Source organism: Glycine soja, chromosome 8, assembly GCF_004193775.1.
Source record: "Glycine soja cultivar W05 chromosome 8, ASM419377v2, whole genome shotgun sequence".
Taxonomy (NCBI): domain Eukaryota; kingdom Viridiplantae; phylum Streptophyta; class Magnoliopsida; order Fabales; family Fabaceae; genus Glycine; species Glycine soja.
The window spans coordinates 10,715,197-10,732,250 of record NC_041009.1 but is presented as its reverse complement, the minus strand read 5'-3'; the positions used below and the strand labels follow the sequence as shown (position 1 = coordinate 10,732,250).

General features: G+C 35.7%; 4 protein-coding genes across 6 annotated transcripts; 2 read left to right on the top strand and 2 right to left on the bottom strand.

The window, feature by feature from the left end:
- Positions 1-255: 255 nt before the first annotated feature.
- Positions 256-2,262, bottom strand: LOC114421888 (photosynthetic NDH subunit of lumenal location 4, chloroplastic-like). 3 transcript variants are annotated; one of them, XR_003668587.1, is made up of 6 exons: positions 1,890-2,261; positions 1,710-1,802; positions 1,565-1,625; positions 1,398-1,466; positions 984-1,120; positions 256-555 (listed from the first exon to the last, which is right to left on the bottom strand). XR_003668587.1 is itself a non-coding variant. In XM_028388002.1 (5 exons), the coding sequence occupies exons 1-5, from the start codon at positions 2,211-2,213 to the stop codon at positions 1,038-1,040; spliced, it is 630 nt and encodes a 209-aa protein (XP_028243803.1). In that variant the 5' UTR covers positions 2,214-2,262; the 3' UTR covers positions 714-1,037. The 3 variants fall into 3 exon arrangements, 1 of the variants encoding a protein (XP_028243803.1); XR_003668586.1 differs by having other exon boundaries at positions 256-560; positions 1,890-2,260; XM_028388002.1 differs by lacking the exon at positions 256-555 and having other exon boundaries at positions 714-1,120; positions 1,890-2,262.
- A 270-nt stretch (positions 2,263-2,532) lies between these two features.
- On the top strand, positions 2,533-4,093 carry LOC114422962 (fasciclin-like arabinogalactan protein 21). The gene is made up of 2 exons (XM_028389534.1): positions 2,533-3,075; positions 3,226-4,093. The coding sequence occupies exons 1-2, from the start codon at positions 2,575-2,577 to the stop codon at positions 4,045-4,047; spliced, it is 1,323 nt and encodes a 440-aa protein (XP_028245335.1). The 5' UTR covers positions 2,533-2,574; the 3' UTR covers positions 4,048-4,093.
- A 1,162-nt stretch (positions 4,094-5,255) lies between these two features.
- Positions 5,256-8,312, bottom strand: LOC114424489 (L-ascorbate oxidase-like). The gene is made up of 5 exons (XM_028391347.1): positions 7,950-8,312; positions 7,757-7,849; positions 7,371-7,577; positions 7,094-7,270; positions 5,256-6,402 (listed from the first exon to the last, which is right to left on the bottom strand). Exons 1-5 carry the CDS (start codon positions 8,244-8,246, stop codon positions 5,446-5,448), a joined length of 1,731 nt encoding a protein of 576 aa, XP_028247148.1. The 5' UTR covers positions 8,247-8,312; the 3' UTR covers positions 5,256-5,445.
- A 3,285-nt stretch (positions 8,313-11,597) lies between these two features.
- On the top strand, positions 11,598-15,212 carry LOC114421887 (bifunctional aspartate aminotransferase and glutamate/aspartate-prephenate aminotransferase-like). Its single transcript, XM_028388001.1, has 10 exons — positions 11,598-11,851; positions 11,919-12,138; positions 12,205-12,298; positions 12,375-12,478; positions 13,282-13,530; positions 13,626-13,739; positions 13,873-13,956; positions 14,200-14,370; positions 14,482-14,595; positions 14,900-15,212. Exons 1-10 carry the CDS (start codon positions 11,748-11,750, stop codon positions 15,038-15,040), a joined length of 1,395 nt encoding a protein of 464 aa, XP_028243802.1. The 5' UTR covers positions 11,598-11,747; the 3' UTR covers positions 15,041-15,212.
- The last annotated feature ends 1,842 nt before the right edge of the window (positions 15,213-17,054 follow it).

The window sequence follows — 17,054 nt, the reverse complement described above, 5'->3', positions numbered from 1 at the left end:
CAGACACAGGAGCACAATTTGCATTTGAGAAAATTACAAATTAGGATATCTTTATGAACATATTTCTAACTTTAGATGAATTACCTGCAAACGGGTGATTAATCAATTCAGCATAGAAATCATATTTGAACACGTTTAACTGCTAATTCTGTTAATCTTTTGAAATTATGATTCTCCCTTTGCATTTTACTGCTCTAAGCATGTAGAGCCATGCCTATTTCAGACAGGAAGGTGAAAAGGGTAAAGCATATCTCGTATTAGAGACAGGCATTTATCAAATGAAGAATTAACAATTTTTTATCATTCAGAGCAGTATTGAAATTACATTTACACTAAAGATGCACAAACTGTTCGCATGTCATGTGCAGAGATACACATGAATTATCTTAATATATCACCAGGAAGGATTGCTCATTACTCTCAAAAGGGATATCCAGGTCAATCATGTACAACTCCACTAACCAGGAACAGTAACTTGAGGTAGTTGTAATCAGGAAGAAGATTCTGCCAAGCAAGTTGATCCATATTCTCAAGCAAAATGTCCATTTCATTGCTCTAAACTATACATAAGAAATTAGAATTATACCTAATTTAGATAATTCAGGCCAGAGATAAAAAGACAGCATACAGTAAGTGTCACTATCATCATTTCCCCCTTATATGTTACTATAAGAAGATATATAAATTTATAAATACGCTGGCCTACTTGTACCTGCCATTAAACATATATATAATCTTAATTCTTAAATATCACCCGGTCATTAAACAACATGTTGTAAATTTTACCCTTAGTGTATGTTTTTATTCACGACAATAAGGAAAGAAAGTAATCTGAACACAACAATATATAAGGAAAGAAAACCAACAAGTTTAGGGGACAAGCATACACAAAGTAATCTGAACACAACAGTATGAATGATTTAACTATCATTTCAACCGTTATTTTAAGAACATAAATATTCTAAGGAGATCTTGAAACTCACCCCATCCATCTGTGGTTCATATGTATATATGTATCTGACCAGTTTTGACTGACTTCACTTTGATCTGTTCCCCGAATAAACCTCAACAAAATTAATATCATACAGAAGAGTGGCATTGGCGGGTATATTGCAGTCACCTATTGAATCAGTGACAAGCATGTCAAAATCTCACAAATTTAAGGCATCTTTTGATAACATTCATAATACACTTATCTAAAACTCAAGTAATGAACTAGAAAATGCATGCCCCCTGTGATAAAATATAAAAATTAAGCAATGAAAAATGATTTCTCCCTTCTCTCTGGTGTCTATTCTACTACTTTATAGGTGTTGCGGATTGGCGAAAAAGAGTATTTCCTTGTTTAAGACTAAATTAGATGATATAGCAATTTCCAAAGTGCGATGAAACATAACCTGAGAAGCACCCTGCAGGTTCAGGGCCATATGCTAAGTGCGGAGGAATCTGCAGTTTGCGTTTCCCACCTGGGTAAAAAAGGTAAATTAGAAAGTCTATAAAGGGACTAGAAAATTATGAATCATGATTAAAGAATCTTAAAATGCTCCAAAATTAAAATTGGTACCTATCCGCATTGGAGGTACTCCTTCACCCCCTAAAATCCCCTGATCCAGTCCCTTGATTACCTGGAATCGATTGATACACTCTGATAAGTTACAACATAGCAAAACGATGTTAGAAAATACTTTAGGATAAAAAGAATTGTATACCTTGCCCACACCAATGCGCATGGTGAGAGGTCTAGCACGTTTATAGCTGCTATCGAATACTATCCCATCAGCGAATCTCGCAGTATAGTGAACCTGTAGTGTATAAATATATATAGCATTCATTCATAACAAACGAACTAAGAAACATGTTTGCATGCTGAAAGTGAGTGAGTAACTAACATTGATAAGCTCACCCAGTGGAGCTTCGTCACCGAAGCCCTCAGCAATATCGCAGTAGCCGAGGCCAGACTTAACATAGTTGTACTCACACAAAGGCTCTGCCACTGTTGCGTAGTATTCGATTCTCGTGGCGTCCGCATCCAATGCAGTTAAACCCATCACACAAGACGTTACAACCCCAATACCGATTCCAACCAACGGATTCTTATTATCATTGTGAGCTGCACATGACACCTTAGTACGCTCTTTGCAACTCTTGCCATTTGGTTTCCAAAAACATGAAGGAACGCGTACGCATGAGGGTGAGGAGACTGAGAGTGCCATTTTCCTTTCAGTTTCACGTTATCTGTATCTCTATTAATTCAACTCTTTCTATGGCTCACTCAGGATATCAAACCCAGCCATGGGTCCACCTTCAGCCAACAATTAACGCTCTCTTTTTTCATTTTCTTTATTACTAAAATATCTTTTTTTTTGGGCTACAAAACTTAGTTGGGCCAAAGCCCAGAATACAAATAATTATTAATTATTAATTAATAAAAAAATCAACAACGTTCTGACCTCTATCAACCACGTAACTAACGAACTTCTCAAAGCCGTTGCGTTCCCTCCCTCACTCGCTTCATTTCCCGCTATTATATTCACTCTGAAATCGAATCATCACTTCTGCAATTTCCTCTCCACCATGGAAAACTCCTCTTTCCCTCGCCGATTCGCCCTCCTCTTCGCCATCTCCTTCACCCTCATTCTCTGCGGCCACATGATCACCGCCACCACCGAAGGATTCGAAGCTCCCCTCGCTCACTCAACTCCTCCACCGCCTCCGCCCGCTATCCATGAACACTCATTCTTCTCCCACACCGCGCTCCTTCCTCCGATCTTGTCTCACCTCGGCTTCCACCAGCTCGCAACGGCGGCGCCGTCGCTCTCCGACACCGCTGCCACTGGTTCCGCAGCCTGGACCGGTCCTTCCACTATTTTTGCTCCCTCCGACGCCTCTCTCCGCACATGCTTCTCTTGCTCCGTTCCGAACCTCCTCCGCGAACACATCGTTCCCGGCCTCTTCACCATCGATTATCTCCGGAAACTCGCTTTCGGCACTAAGATCGAGACCTTGAGTCCAGGCCATTGCATCACCGTAACCTCCGATACGCTCCATCGGAACACGAACAACACCGCCGCGAAGGTATTCCTCATATGTTAACTCATAGTTAGAATCAGTTTTATTTTCTCTAGAGTTTAATTTTTTCAGTTATATATTTCCACGAACAACACCGCGCGCGGCGAAGGTATTTTTCAGTAGTGTTTTAGTTATTTTGTTTCTTCTTTGGCGAAGGTCTTCGTCGGAGGCGTCGAGATCACGCAACCGGATCTGTTCAACAACGGCATGGTCGTGGTTCACGGTCTTCAAGGCTTCGTCTCTCCGTTATCTCCGTTCTCTTGCGACGTGGAGAGAATGAACTCGCTCTCGTTTCCGTTCCATCCAGATCACCGATCCGGTCACGCTCGGCATCATCTCCACCACTCCAACAGCCCCACGGCGCAGCCTGCTGCTATGATGCGCCTGATGCTCCGAGACGCGATGCTTCGTCTCCGCAACAACGGCTTCAGCATCCTCGCCCTAGCGATGAAGGTGAAGTACGCGGAACTCGTGACGCTGAACAACATGACCGTGTTCGCCGTCGATGACCTCTCCATCTTCTCCGGTTCGCACGCATACATCAGCAACGTCAGGTTCCACATCGTGCCAAACCATTACCTGTCCATCGCGGATCTCGAGAAGCTTCCGGTCGGAACTGCTCTGCCGACGCTGGAGCAAGGCCAGTCGCTGCTCATCACTACCTCAGGGGGAGGAGAGACCTTGGCGCCAATGAGGATTAACTACGTTAGGGTTAGGGTTTCGGATGTGATTCGCAACGTGAAGATCGTGGTGCATAGTGTGTACTTGCCGTTTCCGCATATTAATCCTGTGGCTGCCGCTCATGACAGTATCTTAGGCGGCAGTGAAGGAGCGGAGAATATTCCAGATTCTGCAGAGCAGACGACGCAAGGGACGTGCTCTGCTGTTGACGGACGTGGAAGTTGCGTCGTGCCTCCTATGCCTGATCAGGTTCAGGTCAAGCCAATGGTGGAGATCGAAGACCACCATGGCCTGTGAATAATGGATCATCTTCTCTGAAGTGAAACTTTGTCACATTTGTAGTTAGTTCAATCTGTGTGTTGGTGTGAAATGTGAGTGTTGTTTAGTTTGAGCGTTTGTTGTGTATACGGCATAGTCAATACTGTTGTTGACTGTTGTTCTTCAATAAAAACTTGTTGATTCGAACTTCACGAATATTGGTGGCTTGTTTCCATTATCTTGTTTTTCTAAAACTGTATATCATGCATACTCAATGAAGCTTTTTTATGGCAGATAATAGATTTTCCGAGTGGTAGTTGTTTCTTTTGCTCTCAACTTTCGATTCTCATCGCAGTGTGCTTATTAATATTGACTTGAAAGGTTCTCTTCTAATTTGTGAGATATTTTACCATGTCATTAATTAATTCGTCCTGAAAGTCGTTTGGTTAAATGTATTTTATTTATTATTGTTTAAATTTTGTGGAAAATTACAAAATTTGAGTGAGTATGTTTCTTATTTAATGAACTCGTAATCTTATAGTTTTTAATAATTTCTTATAAAAAAATGTTAGAGTGTTATTGCCTCTTCTTTCATTTTTTTTTTAATTTTAGTTAAAATAGAGACTTGTTAAAAGGATAATGTTTTTTAAGATAATAAAAAGTCGTCACTTCTAATTTTAAAGTAATTTTAATATACATTGTCATATTTTTTACGTAAAACTCTCCTAAAAGGCCGAACTGATAAAGGATTCACTTACGAAAGTATAAACCTTTCCCCTCACGTAGAGACTTTCTTTCAGTCATCAGGTAGACTTTTCTTTTTCTTGGTCCTCATTAGGTTCTGGTTGGGCCGATCCCAGATTAACTTTGGTCTTGGTTCAGATCTTGTCCTACTATAGTTGTTATGTATTTTTAACTTTGAAGTGCAAAACCTACTATAGTTGTTATGAATATTGGAAATGATATAATACAAGATGAGCTCAAATGTAATTGGCTTTTCAGTCAAACAATTACGCAAGGGATACATCCAGTGTATATATGTATACATGCAAGTTGGTACTCGATGCCAGGTGCCAGAGACCGTGAAGTTACAGATTTTGTTGATCCTATTTCAACCTTTAATAATATATTCACTAGTTGATTATTTTTTTATAAAATAAATACTGATTATCTCATTCTTTAAGATTATAAACACAAATTAGTACATTAAATGAAAAATATTTAATAATTTCTCAACTGCCATATATAATCAAGAAATTACTAGCACAATTACAATTTACAACCTAATGAAGGCACAATTTGTATAATACATACACACTTCTGGTAAAAAAAAAAAATACATGTCATGACAATTTTTTTGGGCACATTGCAAAAAGAATTGAATTAAACCGAATACAAACCAATTTCTCCCAAGAAATTGAAAAACAAAATGTTCGATTATGGCCCGTGAAAACCTCTGGTTTGACCACAACCCATGATAGATGAAGGCAACTTCCCAACCCTCTCTACCCCTTCTTCAAAAACCACTCCCATCCCCATATAGAAGTGAGACTCTATATGGCAATGAAAAGCCCAAACTCCAGGATTATCCGTCCTAAACCTCAATGCGGTCCAACCAAAGGGGTGCACCGGAACCGTGTTCTTCATAATGGGGTTCTCCAAATTATATTTTTTGGTGTCATTGTTCACGTCAAACTTTCCCTTCCCATACCCAAGAACCCAAAAGTCATGCCCATGAAGGTGCCACGGGTGTGTCTCGCTATTCGTTTTGGTCATGGTGTTGGCGTTTTGAAGTATAATATCCACCGTGGTGTTGAACTTCAGTCTATAAATGCCACTACTAGAAGTTGCATTCGCGTTACTAGCCACACTGAAAATGTCATAGTTTGCAAAGTCATAGCCATCAGGTGGAGAAGTGGAGTCAAACGCACCGTTAATGTTCTCTTTAAGGGCAATGAGGTAAGGGGTGTGAGGGAGTGTGAAAGAGACGTTGTTCACTGACCAATGGCGGTACTCGCTTATGTTGTTCTGCGTGTTGAGGAGTACTATGACTCTGTCCGAGGTTGTCGGGGGTTTGTGGATGTACCCTTGGCGTGCCTTGATGGAGAAGCTTTGTGCCAGCCTTGGCTCAACGTCATCCCAAGCAGGAGGAGAAGGTGGAACCGTTGGAGGGGACCGTTTTGGGTGGTTGGGGTAGTAGTTGAACATGCCTAACCCTGCTGGGGTGCTTCTGTTTCTGCTTACCACGTTTGAGGTTATCCAATAGTTCCTTGATGGATCTTGATCGCTTTTCACAGTAACTGAATAGGTCTCACCAGAGTATATGAACAGCTTTTTCACCACAAATGGTTCCACATAGTGACCATCTGCTTCAACCACTGTCATGTTATGGCCCTGCATTATAACATATCACAAGTTATTGGAGATATAAGATTGAACTTACCAAGAATGATATAAGAAAGAAGAAGAAAAGAAATTGTGTGTTCCAATCTTTCTAATTAATATTTTTAACAAAATTAATATTTGTTAATTAAAAAATAAATCAAAATTAGAATTACCAAGAATAAAGTAACAAGCAAAAGAATAACATGATTTTTGTCTTCTACAATATATGATAAACTTATCAGTTAAGAACTCATATAAGAAAAGAAAATAAATTAAACTTTTATTATAAGTTAAAATTTTAATTATTCATTTAATCTTTATAGTATCTAAACTTATTTCTTTTAGTCTCTATAGTTTCTAAACTTATTTCTTTTAGTCTCTATAATTAATAAGTGAATTTTTTAATTCTTAAAATTTATATTTTAATTCTAAAAAGTTATTTGCCGTAAAAATTAATGAAGTTAAAAAAATTTAAAGATAAAACCTTTTCAGAATTAAACTTCAAATATTAAAAAATCCACTAAAAAATCCACTTAAAATCAACTTTTACACCAAAGTTACACAAGAGAGCTTCAATCAAAATTAAAATTGTAACACTTTTACCTAAACTTTTAATTTATTTTACTTCCTTATTTTCTTGGATTCTTTTGCCATAATGTTTAAGAAAAAGTTTGTTTAAACAAGACATTTATTTGATTACCTCTATTTGGAAACTAAGTGCTGATAAAGCAGTCAAACTAGCAATTCTGAGTCGGTATGTTTTTCCTGGGATCACAGTTTGTACAAAGGGAGAACATTTTGATGCGTCACAAACATCAGTGCTTAAGCTTGGGGATTTAGAGCAGTTGAATATTCCTTTTCCATGAATCAGAAGTGACTGAGGAACCAAATATGCACAAAGAATAGACAATTGAAGAAAGAAAGAAAAGAAAAAAGGAGGCCAGGTAGATTTTGAATTGAACCGTTAATATATTTACCTGAGGTTCTCCCACCCATCGAAATGGAATTGAAGACAATCCAGCAGCTTGTTCATAAGTGCTACTGTGGTACCAATCGTTGAGAATAATGCTTCGGTCAAGGTCATAAGCAAAGGGTTCAGGGTCACGGGGTGCCACCCGCATCATCCCATATAGCCCTGCTTCCCTTTGCATTCCATAGTGAGCGTGGTAAAGATATGTTCCAGGCTGTGACATAAAAGGTGAGAGTAAATTAGATACCATAAATTGTTTTCATGTTATGATGAATGGATTACAAATATAGCTTGTTCTGTTTACTTTCAATTTCTAGAATTTAGATTAGAAGACCAAACAAAAAATAAGGAATTAACATAATTACTCATGTGGGTTAGAATTTTATAACTTACCCTGTCTACAACAAACTGATAAATAAATGTGTCTCCAGGCAATATGGGACACTGAGTTACCCCTTCTGTTCCATCAAACCAAGGAGTTCCAATCTGCCATGCACATACAAAGTTACAAACCATACACATGATTAAAGAAAAAGTCTATATTATTTAATATTTATATTTTGGACCAGAAAATTAAGCCCCCAACCTGTCTGATCCCGTGCCAGTGGATGGAAAGGTTTTCTGTGACTAAACTATTGTTAACTTGAACAATAATGGTATCACCCTCCTGTGCCTGGATGCTGGGTCCTGGAGTTTTGCCATTGATTGTAATAACCAGCTTCTTAAAGCAATCAGGGGACCTAAACTCATACTTCGCCTCCCATATGTAATGTCTAATTCTGGCCTCAGCTTTGTGAAAATTCCCCAAAATGACAAAGAAACACAGAATCAATAGTCTTGGCAATTGCAAAGCCCTTAAGCTAATTAACCCAAGCTCAACCATGCCTAGCTACTAGCTAGTCAAGTATATATATATATATATATATATATATATATATATATATGTGCGCCCGCGTGTGTCTGAGACTGAGATTGAGAGAGCTGATAGAGTTTTAGTTTAAGATTTAAACTTTTTGGTGTTTGATGTGTGTACATTTATGGAGCCAGGATTGCCTTTATATAATGGATCGGCACTATGGAATTATATTATTTATGTATTTTATTGTTGGCCCTACCTTTTCAAACTAAGTTGTTCATAGAAATATCTCAAGAGTGAATTTTTTACTTTTTTGCACCGTGTTGACCATGAGCTAGCTAGCTCCTCCCCTTTGCCTTGCCTCGAAGTTTATCTGCGATTCATTGTATATAGTTTTGTTTTGACTGTCTCTATGTAGATTGGAAAAGTACTGTATTGATTCCTAACGTTGATATTGATGTACTTTCCTATATATAAAAACGGTGATATTGATGTTTTCATTCACAAGAAAAAAGAGATATAAATCATGGAAGTGTAAAAATATAAGAAATTGTTAATCATATTTTTTAATATATTTCTTCTAACATATGTTATCATTAGTTAAATTTATTTGAAATTATAAAATAAAAAATATAAATTATTAAATAAGATGTGAAATTAAAAAAAAAAATATTTTTAATTCATTATAGTTAATAATGATATTGTGTTAAAAAATGTGTTTAAAAGATTGTGTTATTAGTATTTCTCAAAATATAATGTAACTATCTTTCTTTACAAAATAATCTTTAAGCCTCTTTAAAAATTAAAAGAGTGTGTTTTAGATTCTTTAGCATCTTCGATAATTATTTTCTTTTTTCTCAAACGTCAAGTGTGCTTTATTATAAGACAAGTCAATCAAGATGTTTATTACTCAGCAAGAACATTTAAATTTCATGTTATTCGCCATGTTTTTGAGTCTATTAATTCCTCATTGTATTAAAGGTCTTATGAAGAATGAAATAATTAATTTTTTCTTGGTGTAAAAAAAAAATTAAAATAGCAATCTTCTTTTATGCTGATTTTAATAATTGCTAGCCCTCTATTTCTGACTTGGACCTTACTTAGCTATCAATATATATATACCAAAAAATGAAATTGTAAGCATATAATTCAAATTTCCTTCAAGCACCTCTCTCTCTCTCTCGGTTACATCTTTCTCTCTTCTTTGCATAATGGCACAGTGCGTAAATAAAAAAAAAAACAAAAAGTTTCGGTTGCTCAGTGTCTCATTGACGCAACTTGTAAAGTTTTTTTTTTTTTTTTTTGTAAATTAAGTATACTCCATAAATAACCTTAAAAAACTATACTCCTTAAATCATTAAGTTAAATTCTTAAAAAAATACAACATGGTACTTATCTTCAACAGTATTGTTAAAAACTTAAAATAGAGTACGACGCCCTCAAGGAAATCGCAGGTTCGCAATATGTGACTTGCATATAAACTATGAGAAAATCTCCTTTCGGAATGAACACCGGAACACGCTTTCCGCATAAATATATATAATATATGCAAGGAATAATTGAAGATACATATAAACTATTTATCTTTCTCGAAGTCAAGAAATAGTTTTTTTATATAATTTTTCATAATTTAACTTGTAACTTGTAACTTGCAACTTGTAACTTGTAACTTGTAACTTGTTATGATGTTTGTCACAAGGCATAAGAGGTTTGAGATTCAAAGAAGTGCAGAGAGGGAGAGCAGAGACACTTAAAGAGAAAAGTTTGCGTGGGATGAATGAATGACGAATGAAATTTTTGATGGAGATGAAGGAAGGCCTACTCTCCATTACAGTATATAAAGAAAATTAGTTTTTGATGCCGAACGACGCTAATGCATGTGCTGCGTTTTTTAACGCGGGTGGCGATGATGACGCCACGTCGTATTTGCCGGAAGGGTTTGTTTGACGTCCTACAATTAATAAAATAACGTCATGTTTGGTTTCCCTTAAAAAAATTCTGTGTTACGTGGAAGTTAACTGGGTTTGCTTCAAAAGCAACAAATATTGGGGGTTGCTTCTCCAAACCTCAGTTTATGAAAAACAAAAAATGTCCACTTCCTCATAGACTTGGATATTCCACATTGATCAGATGGTGTTTGAAGGAGACTCTGCTAGCTCATATGGTATTTCTTCCTTTGCTTGCTTTCAGTATTTTGGGTTTGTCACTCGTGTTTTGGCATCTAGTCAGCCTTGCTTTGGGTGAGATGATATTATATTTCTTTTTTGCTGATAAAAAATAAACGGGGATGCTATTCAAAGAGAGCCTATAAAAAAATAACATTAATATTACGTTATAAATTTCATACCATTTTCAATAATTATGCATTTAAAAGTATTTTTTATAATATTATTCAAACAAATTTCATTTCATCGAATATACTTTTTTTAGTGAATAAATATTCAAACATAAATGTGTGTAAACTCTTTTTTTTTTTATTAAACTTAAGTTCACTAACTTTAATCCAACTATGTTATGTAATGGAATGGTTGTAATAATACACTCAATATTTGGAGTTCTGTCCCCAATTTGACTATAAATAAAAGTTTAAATATCCTCTGTTTTAATAATAATAATAATAATAATAACAATAGTGCACTTAATATTTGACTAACCAGGTGAGATTTTTTGTGGAATACAGGTTGTTTAAGTAATTTACTTTTTTTAAAAAAAAAAAAAGAGGAATGTACTTAATAAAAAATGAAATTGGATATAGTAAAAACCTTTTTTTTCTTGAATTGACAATCAATGAGCTCGGCCCATTAGCAATAATTGGACCAAAATGAAATTTTATCTCAAGATTAACTCACTTTTTTTTATAGGAGATTAACTCACACTTAGTCACCTAATTATTTGTTATTTCAATTTTAGTTTGTCTAGATAGTTTTTTTTTGCTAAATTATTTTTTTGGTATTTAATTTGATCTTCTAAATATTAAATGGTTAATTTAGTTCTATAATTTTTAAAAGTGTTTTAATTAAGTTATTCCAACTAAATTGAGGCTAACGACGTTATTATATATGATCATGGTTCTTTATATAAGATATTTATTAAGCTTTGAATTTTTGCAAAAAAAAATCAAAAGTTTGAATTAAAAGAAAAAGTTGCTCATGTTTTTATCAAACAAATTAATTAAATTTAATATCTCTTTAATATTATATAAGTGTTACAATGTGAATGTCGGGTTAAATACATACTTGATATGATATCTAAGTGATTGATGACATTGACATTTTTCTATGATAAAAGTATATAAGAATTAAACATTATTAAAACTGTAGCAAAACTTTTCCATGAACTTTTTCAATAGAGTTAAATTATCAAATTTGAAATGAATGTGAAGGTGAAGAAGAGTTTCACCAACCCACCCCACCCCATCCCACCAAACTCCCTCTACCTACCGCTATTCAACCTTCTTCTTCTTCTTCTCATCTTCTTATTTTTCAGTAACCCCTTCTCTCCCAAAATCTCCCTCTGTTCAGTTTCAATATGGCGAACACACTATATAACGGCGCCACATGCCGAATCCCTCTCCGTGATGAATCCCTGGCCTTCTCTCGCCACGTTTCCAGATCCCTCTCTTTCCTCCTCAAGTGAGTTCTCTCCTCTCCTCTCTTCTCTTCTTCCCTCCAATTTCTCTTTCTCATGTCACCTTCGCAGAACACGTGCGGGAAAACAATCATACGCATTTGCGGTTAAGGCTTCTTCGCACTCTGACTTCGACGTTGACCTTTCGCTCAGTCCACGTGTCAATGCCGTCAAGCCTTCCAAAACCGTCGCCATCAGCGACCACGCCACCGCTCTCTTCCAAGCCGGCGTTCCCGTCATTCGCCTCGCCGCCGGCGAGCCCGATTTCGACACGCCCGCTCCCATAGCTGAGGTTTTCTTTCTGCATTCCCCTTTTCATTCATAACTACGTGTTCTTTCTTTAACACTGTAATTGCAGGCTGGGATTAATGCAATTCGCGAAGGTTACACGAGGTACACGCCCAATGCCGGAACCATGGAACTGCGCCAAGCGATTTGTCGCAAGCTTAAAGGTTGATTTGAGTTTTCATTTATGTAATTATGTTATTTGTTTGGATGTTTCTAAGAGATGAGGATTTTGAATTGCAGAGGAGAATGGGATTAGTTATACTCCTGACCAAGTTGTGGTTAGTAACGGAGCCAAACAGAGCATTGCTCAGGCAGTGCTTGCAGTTTGCTCCCCCGGAGATGAGGTAAGCAAAAATAGTTTATGCTCTAACTCTAAACATAACCAATAGAGTAACTAACTACTTATGTTATGCTGCGTAGTCATTGGCTAGGTCTCAATGGATGATTTAATTTGACCTAACTTGTTTGAATTATTCAAATTAGTTTATCGTTTGCTTGCCGAAAATCTTTGATGATTTTGAATTTTCTGTCTGATTGACAACGGTGCCAGACTTGTTTTATCATTATTCAATCTGTCTCAAGTCTGAAATTTTTTACTTGCATTTGTTTGTTCAAAAGATTCTTCAACTGGCTTTTCAGCTTCTAAAGCTTTTTTTGCTGTTTGTTTTATGTCTCTGATAGTCTGTTATAATTACTTTTGTTGAAATTAAAGAAAGCTTTTTTTATTCTTTGATAAATGTACCATGTTTATATACAAGTCTGAGAGACTCAATCTCATAAATTTAGGGATTAAAATCAAGGATTAGAATGAAGCTGCATATATAAAAATAATAGAAAGAGAGCAGACTTTCCCTATTTACATAAATAGACAATATTTCCCTAATTATACGAAATATCTCAATAGTATTTCCCACAATATCTCAACTACTTTATTATGAATGTATCATTTATTCAGGGTCCGGTAATATGTTTGCTGTGGTAAAAGTCACAAATAAAATAGTCACTCCTTACTGTGCACATATTTCCATTTATAAAATTATGGCTGAGTTGTTTTTGGACAGCTTAATGCTTATCACATACTAGTACTCCATTTTTTTTTTCCTTTTGCTCACTACAATGGCTTTCATTTATGGCATGAGTATTTCAGGTTATTATTCCAGCTCCATTCTGGGTTAGTTACCCAGAAATGGCAAGGTTGGCTGATGCGACACCTGTGATTCTTCCAACCTTAATATCTGATAATTTCCTTTTGGATCCCAAACTTCTTGAATCCAAAATTACTGAAAGATCGAGACTGCTCATTCTTTGTTCACCATCTAACCCAACAGGATCTGTCTACCCTAAAGAATTACTTGAAGAGATAGCCCGGATTGTTGCAAAGCACCCCAGGCTCCTGGTATAGTCATACATCCATGACAAGATCACAAGTGCTTCAATGTGTTCAGCCTAGATGATATTTCCTTTCAAGATCTTAGTAGTTGTTTTATGCAGGTTCTCTCCGATGAAATTTATGAACACATAATTTATGCACCAGCAACTCACACGAGTTTTGCATCTTTACCAGGAATGTGGGACAGAACTCTTACTGTGAATGGATTTTCCAAGGTTAGTCTGTAATGTTCTATTTCTGTTAAGAGTTGCCGGATGTATTGTTGATTCCTCATTCTTATTTATACTCAATTGCCCACATGGAAGCCTCCAAATTTTATTATGACACTTTTGAGCTGTTTTTCTATAGGCCTTTGCAATGACTGGTTGGCGGCTTGGATATATTGCTGGTCCAAAACATTTTGTTGCAGCATGTGGAAAGATCCAAAGTCAGGTATGCTACATTTTTTATTGGCCACTTTCGTAAGCCTTACCCTACACAAGTATACATCATACATTTTTTTATTTCCTTTTGCTACATCCTCCATGACATCTTACAGATTCTTAGGTTTAACAGATTCAGCATTTGAGAGGAAACTCAGAAATTTTCTAGCCTTCATTTGGAATTAGTTGGACTATTGCTGCTAGTTAATATTATATGCAGTATATACTGGCTGATGCATCTTATTGAATTTAGTTCACTTCAGGGGCCAGTAGTATAGCTCAGAAAGCTGCAGTTGCTGCATTAGGACTAGGCCATGCTGGTGGGGAGGCAGTTTCTACCATGGTGAAAGCATTTAGGGAGCGAAGGGATTTCTTGGTAAAAAGTTTTAGAGAAATAGATGGTGTCAAGATATCTGAACCCCAGGTGCTAATTCTTTTCTTTTATTCCTTAAACAATTCTCCTCTTTTTGTTTTGTCTCTTACTTTTCCTGTCTCCTTTTCTACTCAAACATAATTTTTCTCTTTTCACCCGCAGGGAGCATTTTATCTATTCCTTGATTTCAGCTTCTATTATGGAAGAGAAGCTGAAGGATTCGGTAAAATTGAGGATTCTGAGTCCCTCTGTCGATATCTACTGGATGTGGGCCAGGTATACTCATTTAATGGCTTTAAAGACTTCTCTAACAGTGATATTTGATGAGCAGGAAATTTTCAAATGGTCTTTTATTTTAACGTATTCCCTATAAAATAGTCGAGAGAGAACTATAGAATTACTGTTATTAGCAAAAGGCTAAAACAACAAGTATGTTCTCATTTTTTTGAAGTATTACCCAATAACTGAGACTGAAAGTTAAGCTTATATGTATACAAAGTTGAAAAAGAGGGGAAAGAAACATCGTATAGTTGAACTTTTAATGTCTCATAACATTGTCTTTTGCCATTTTGGCTTACAGGTAGCCCTGGTGCCAGGGAGTGCATTTGGAGATGACACTTGCATCCGCATCTCTTATGCAGAATCCCTTACTACCCTACAGGCAGCTGTAGAAAGAGTTAAGAGAGCACTTATCCCGCTGAGCTCTGCTGCACTTGTTTAATATTGCTGTTTTGTTGTAATGGGTGTATTTTATTTTTATTTTAATTTTGGCAATGTGTAATCTGTTTATTCTGAAAATATTAGGCTTTGGATATTCTTCCATAAAATGAAGTGATACAACTGTCTTTAATGGTTTAAAATTATAATAACAAAATTGTCCTCCTTTTATGTTACATATGTCTCGAAGCGAAGGGGAAGCAAATAAACTGGCGTTCAATGGCTACAATCTGAAAAGGGTGTGGTAATTTTTGAAGTAAATTCCATTAAGAGTGTGTTTGGATGAAGGAATTTAAAATTTTGAGAATTTAAAATTCTAAGAATTTCAAATACTTCAATTAAAATTTTTTTATTTTCAAAATTGTGTTTGAATAAAAAAAGTTAAAATTATGAGGGTGAAAAAAAATGAATGAAAAAAAAGAAAAGATGTGATTGATGTATTAGTTACAATCTCTCTTGAAGAAGACTGGAAGAAGAGAATTTCAATTTCTCATTTTTTATAAGGAAATTGAAATTCCAGATTTTTAGTTGTTTAAAATTCTGTTTTAAATTCCAAAATTTTAAATTCTTCAAAAAAAACATCCAAATAATGAATTCTAGATTACAGAAATTTAAATTTTCTCATAAATTATTTTCTTCAGTTAAAATTATCTATCCAAACATACTGAATAGCGATAATTTTCTCGGGCATTAGCTAGCACTTGTGGAATATTTGAATTAGCCACAACCAAAGAAGCATTGATAACTCTAGCCAATGGTAAATTTCATGTTTCGTTTTAGGAGATTGAATTTGTGGCGACTCCATCTTTGTTTCTTTTTTTCTTTTTTGCTTTGTCAGGAGATGTAAATTGTGAAAAGTGGTGCGTTTCTAATTTCATACAGAATCAAAACTGACCTAACGAAACAATAAAGTACACCCCCTCCCTCCCCCTTTTGGTCAAAGAAGTGCACCCCTTAAGTCGGGCCTCGGAAGCAAAACTTCCATTAAGTTGTAAGCCCTATAAGATGTTTAGGCCTTCAATTCTTTTGTTTTTTCCTGGGTATCGAGGGAGACCAGTTGGGCTTGTAAGCGTACGCTCAAATTATAATATATTTAGAAAAACAAAAATAATTGCTTTGCGCACCCAACCTTTTTTCTTGTACACCTAACATTTTTTGTTATTTTTAAAATTACCCCTAGCAAATTTACATATCCATAATATGTATGGACCCATTACGGATTCACAACCCGTATGGATACGGATTGGCCCATAAGGATCGCATAGGAATTTTTATTTTATTTTTTGTTGAAAAATGTTTTACAAATTAATTTAAAATTAATAGCTCAGGTTATTAACATGATGCTCTAATTAACTAAACTAATATGCTAATTATGTTATAAAATAATTACATGTACATTAAATATACATTATAAATTTTATTGTTATATATAACAACATTAATTATTTTATAACATAATTGGCTTATTAGTTCAATTTGTTAGAACATCGTGTTAATAACGTGAACATACAAATTATCAATCTGTATGAACATATAGACTGTCGATCCATACGCACGACAATTCGTATGAACATACGGATTGACAATCCATAAGCGTGCGGATTACGAATTCACAAGTTTACGGGTTACAAATCCATAAGTTTTCCAGGGGTAATTTTAAAAAAATGAAAATGTATTGGGTATACAAGCAGTTTGCTGGGTGCGCATAGCAATTCCCAAACCAAAATGCTAACCCGTTGGGAACAAATACATGGATAATTAATTAATTGATACAATTTGCGGCATATGATATGCTTGCTTCGGCATAGAATCAATCCCAATGTAGGAGGAGATTGCTTGACCTGCCCCACAACCGCAAGTTTTCCAATAGGTAAGGACGTGAGGTTAGGGTCTCATTAGAAGTTTCCTGTTGGAAAGGCAATGCAACAACACATACAAATACAAAGAGCGTGGGAGGGAAGGAAGGTAAGAAGGAAAGAAATCTTCACTAAATATTCCCATCTACACCAAAGTTTAAC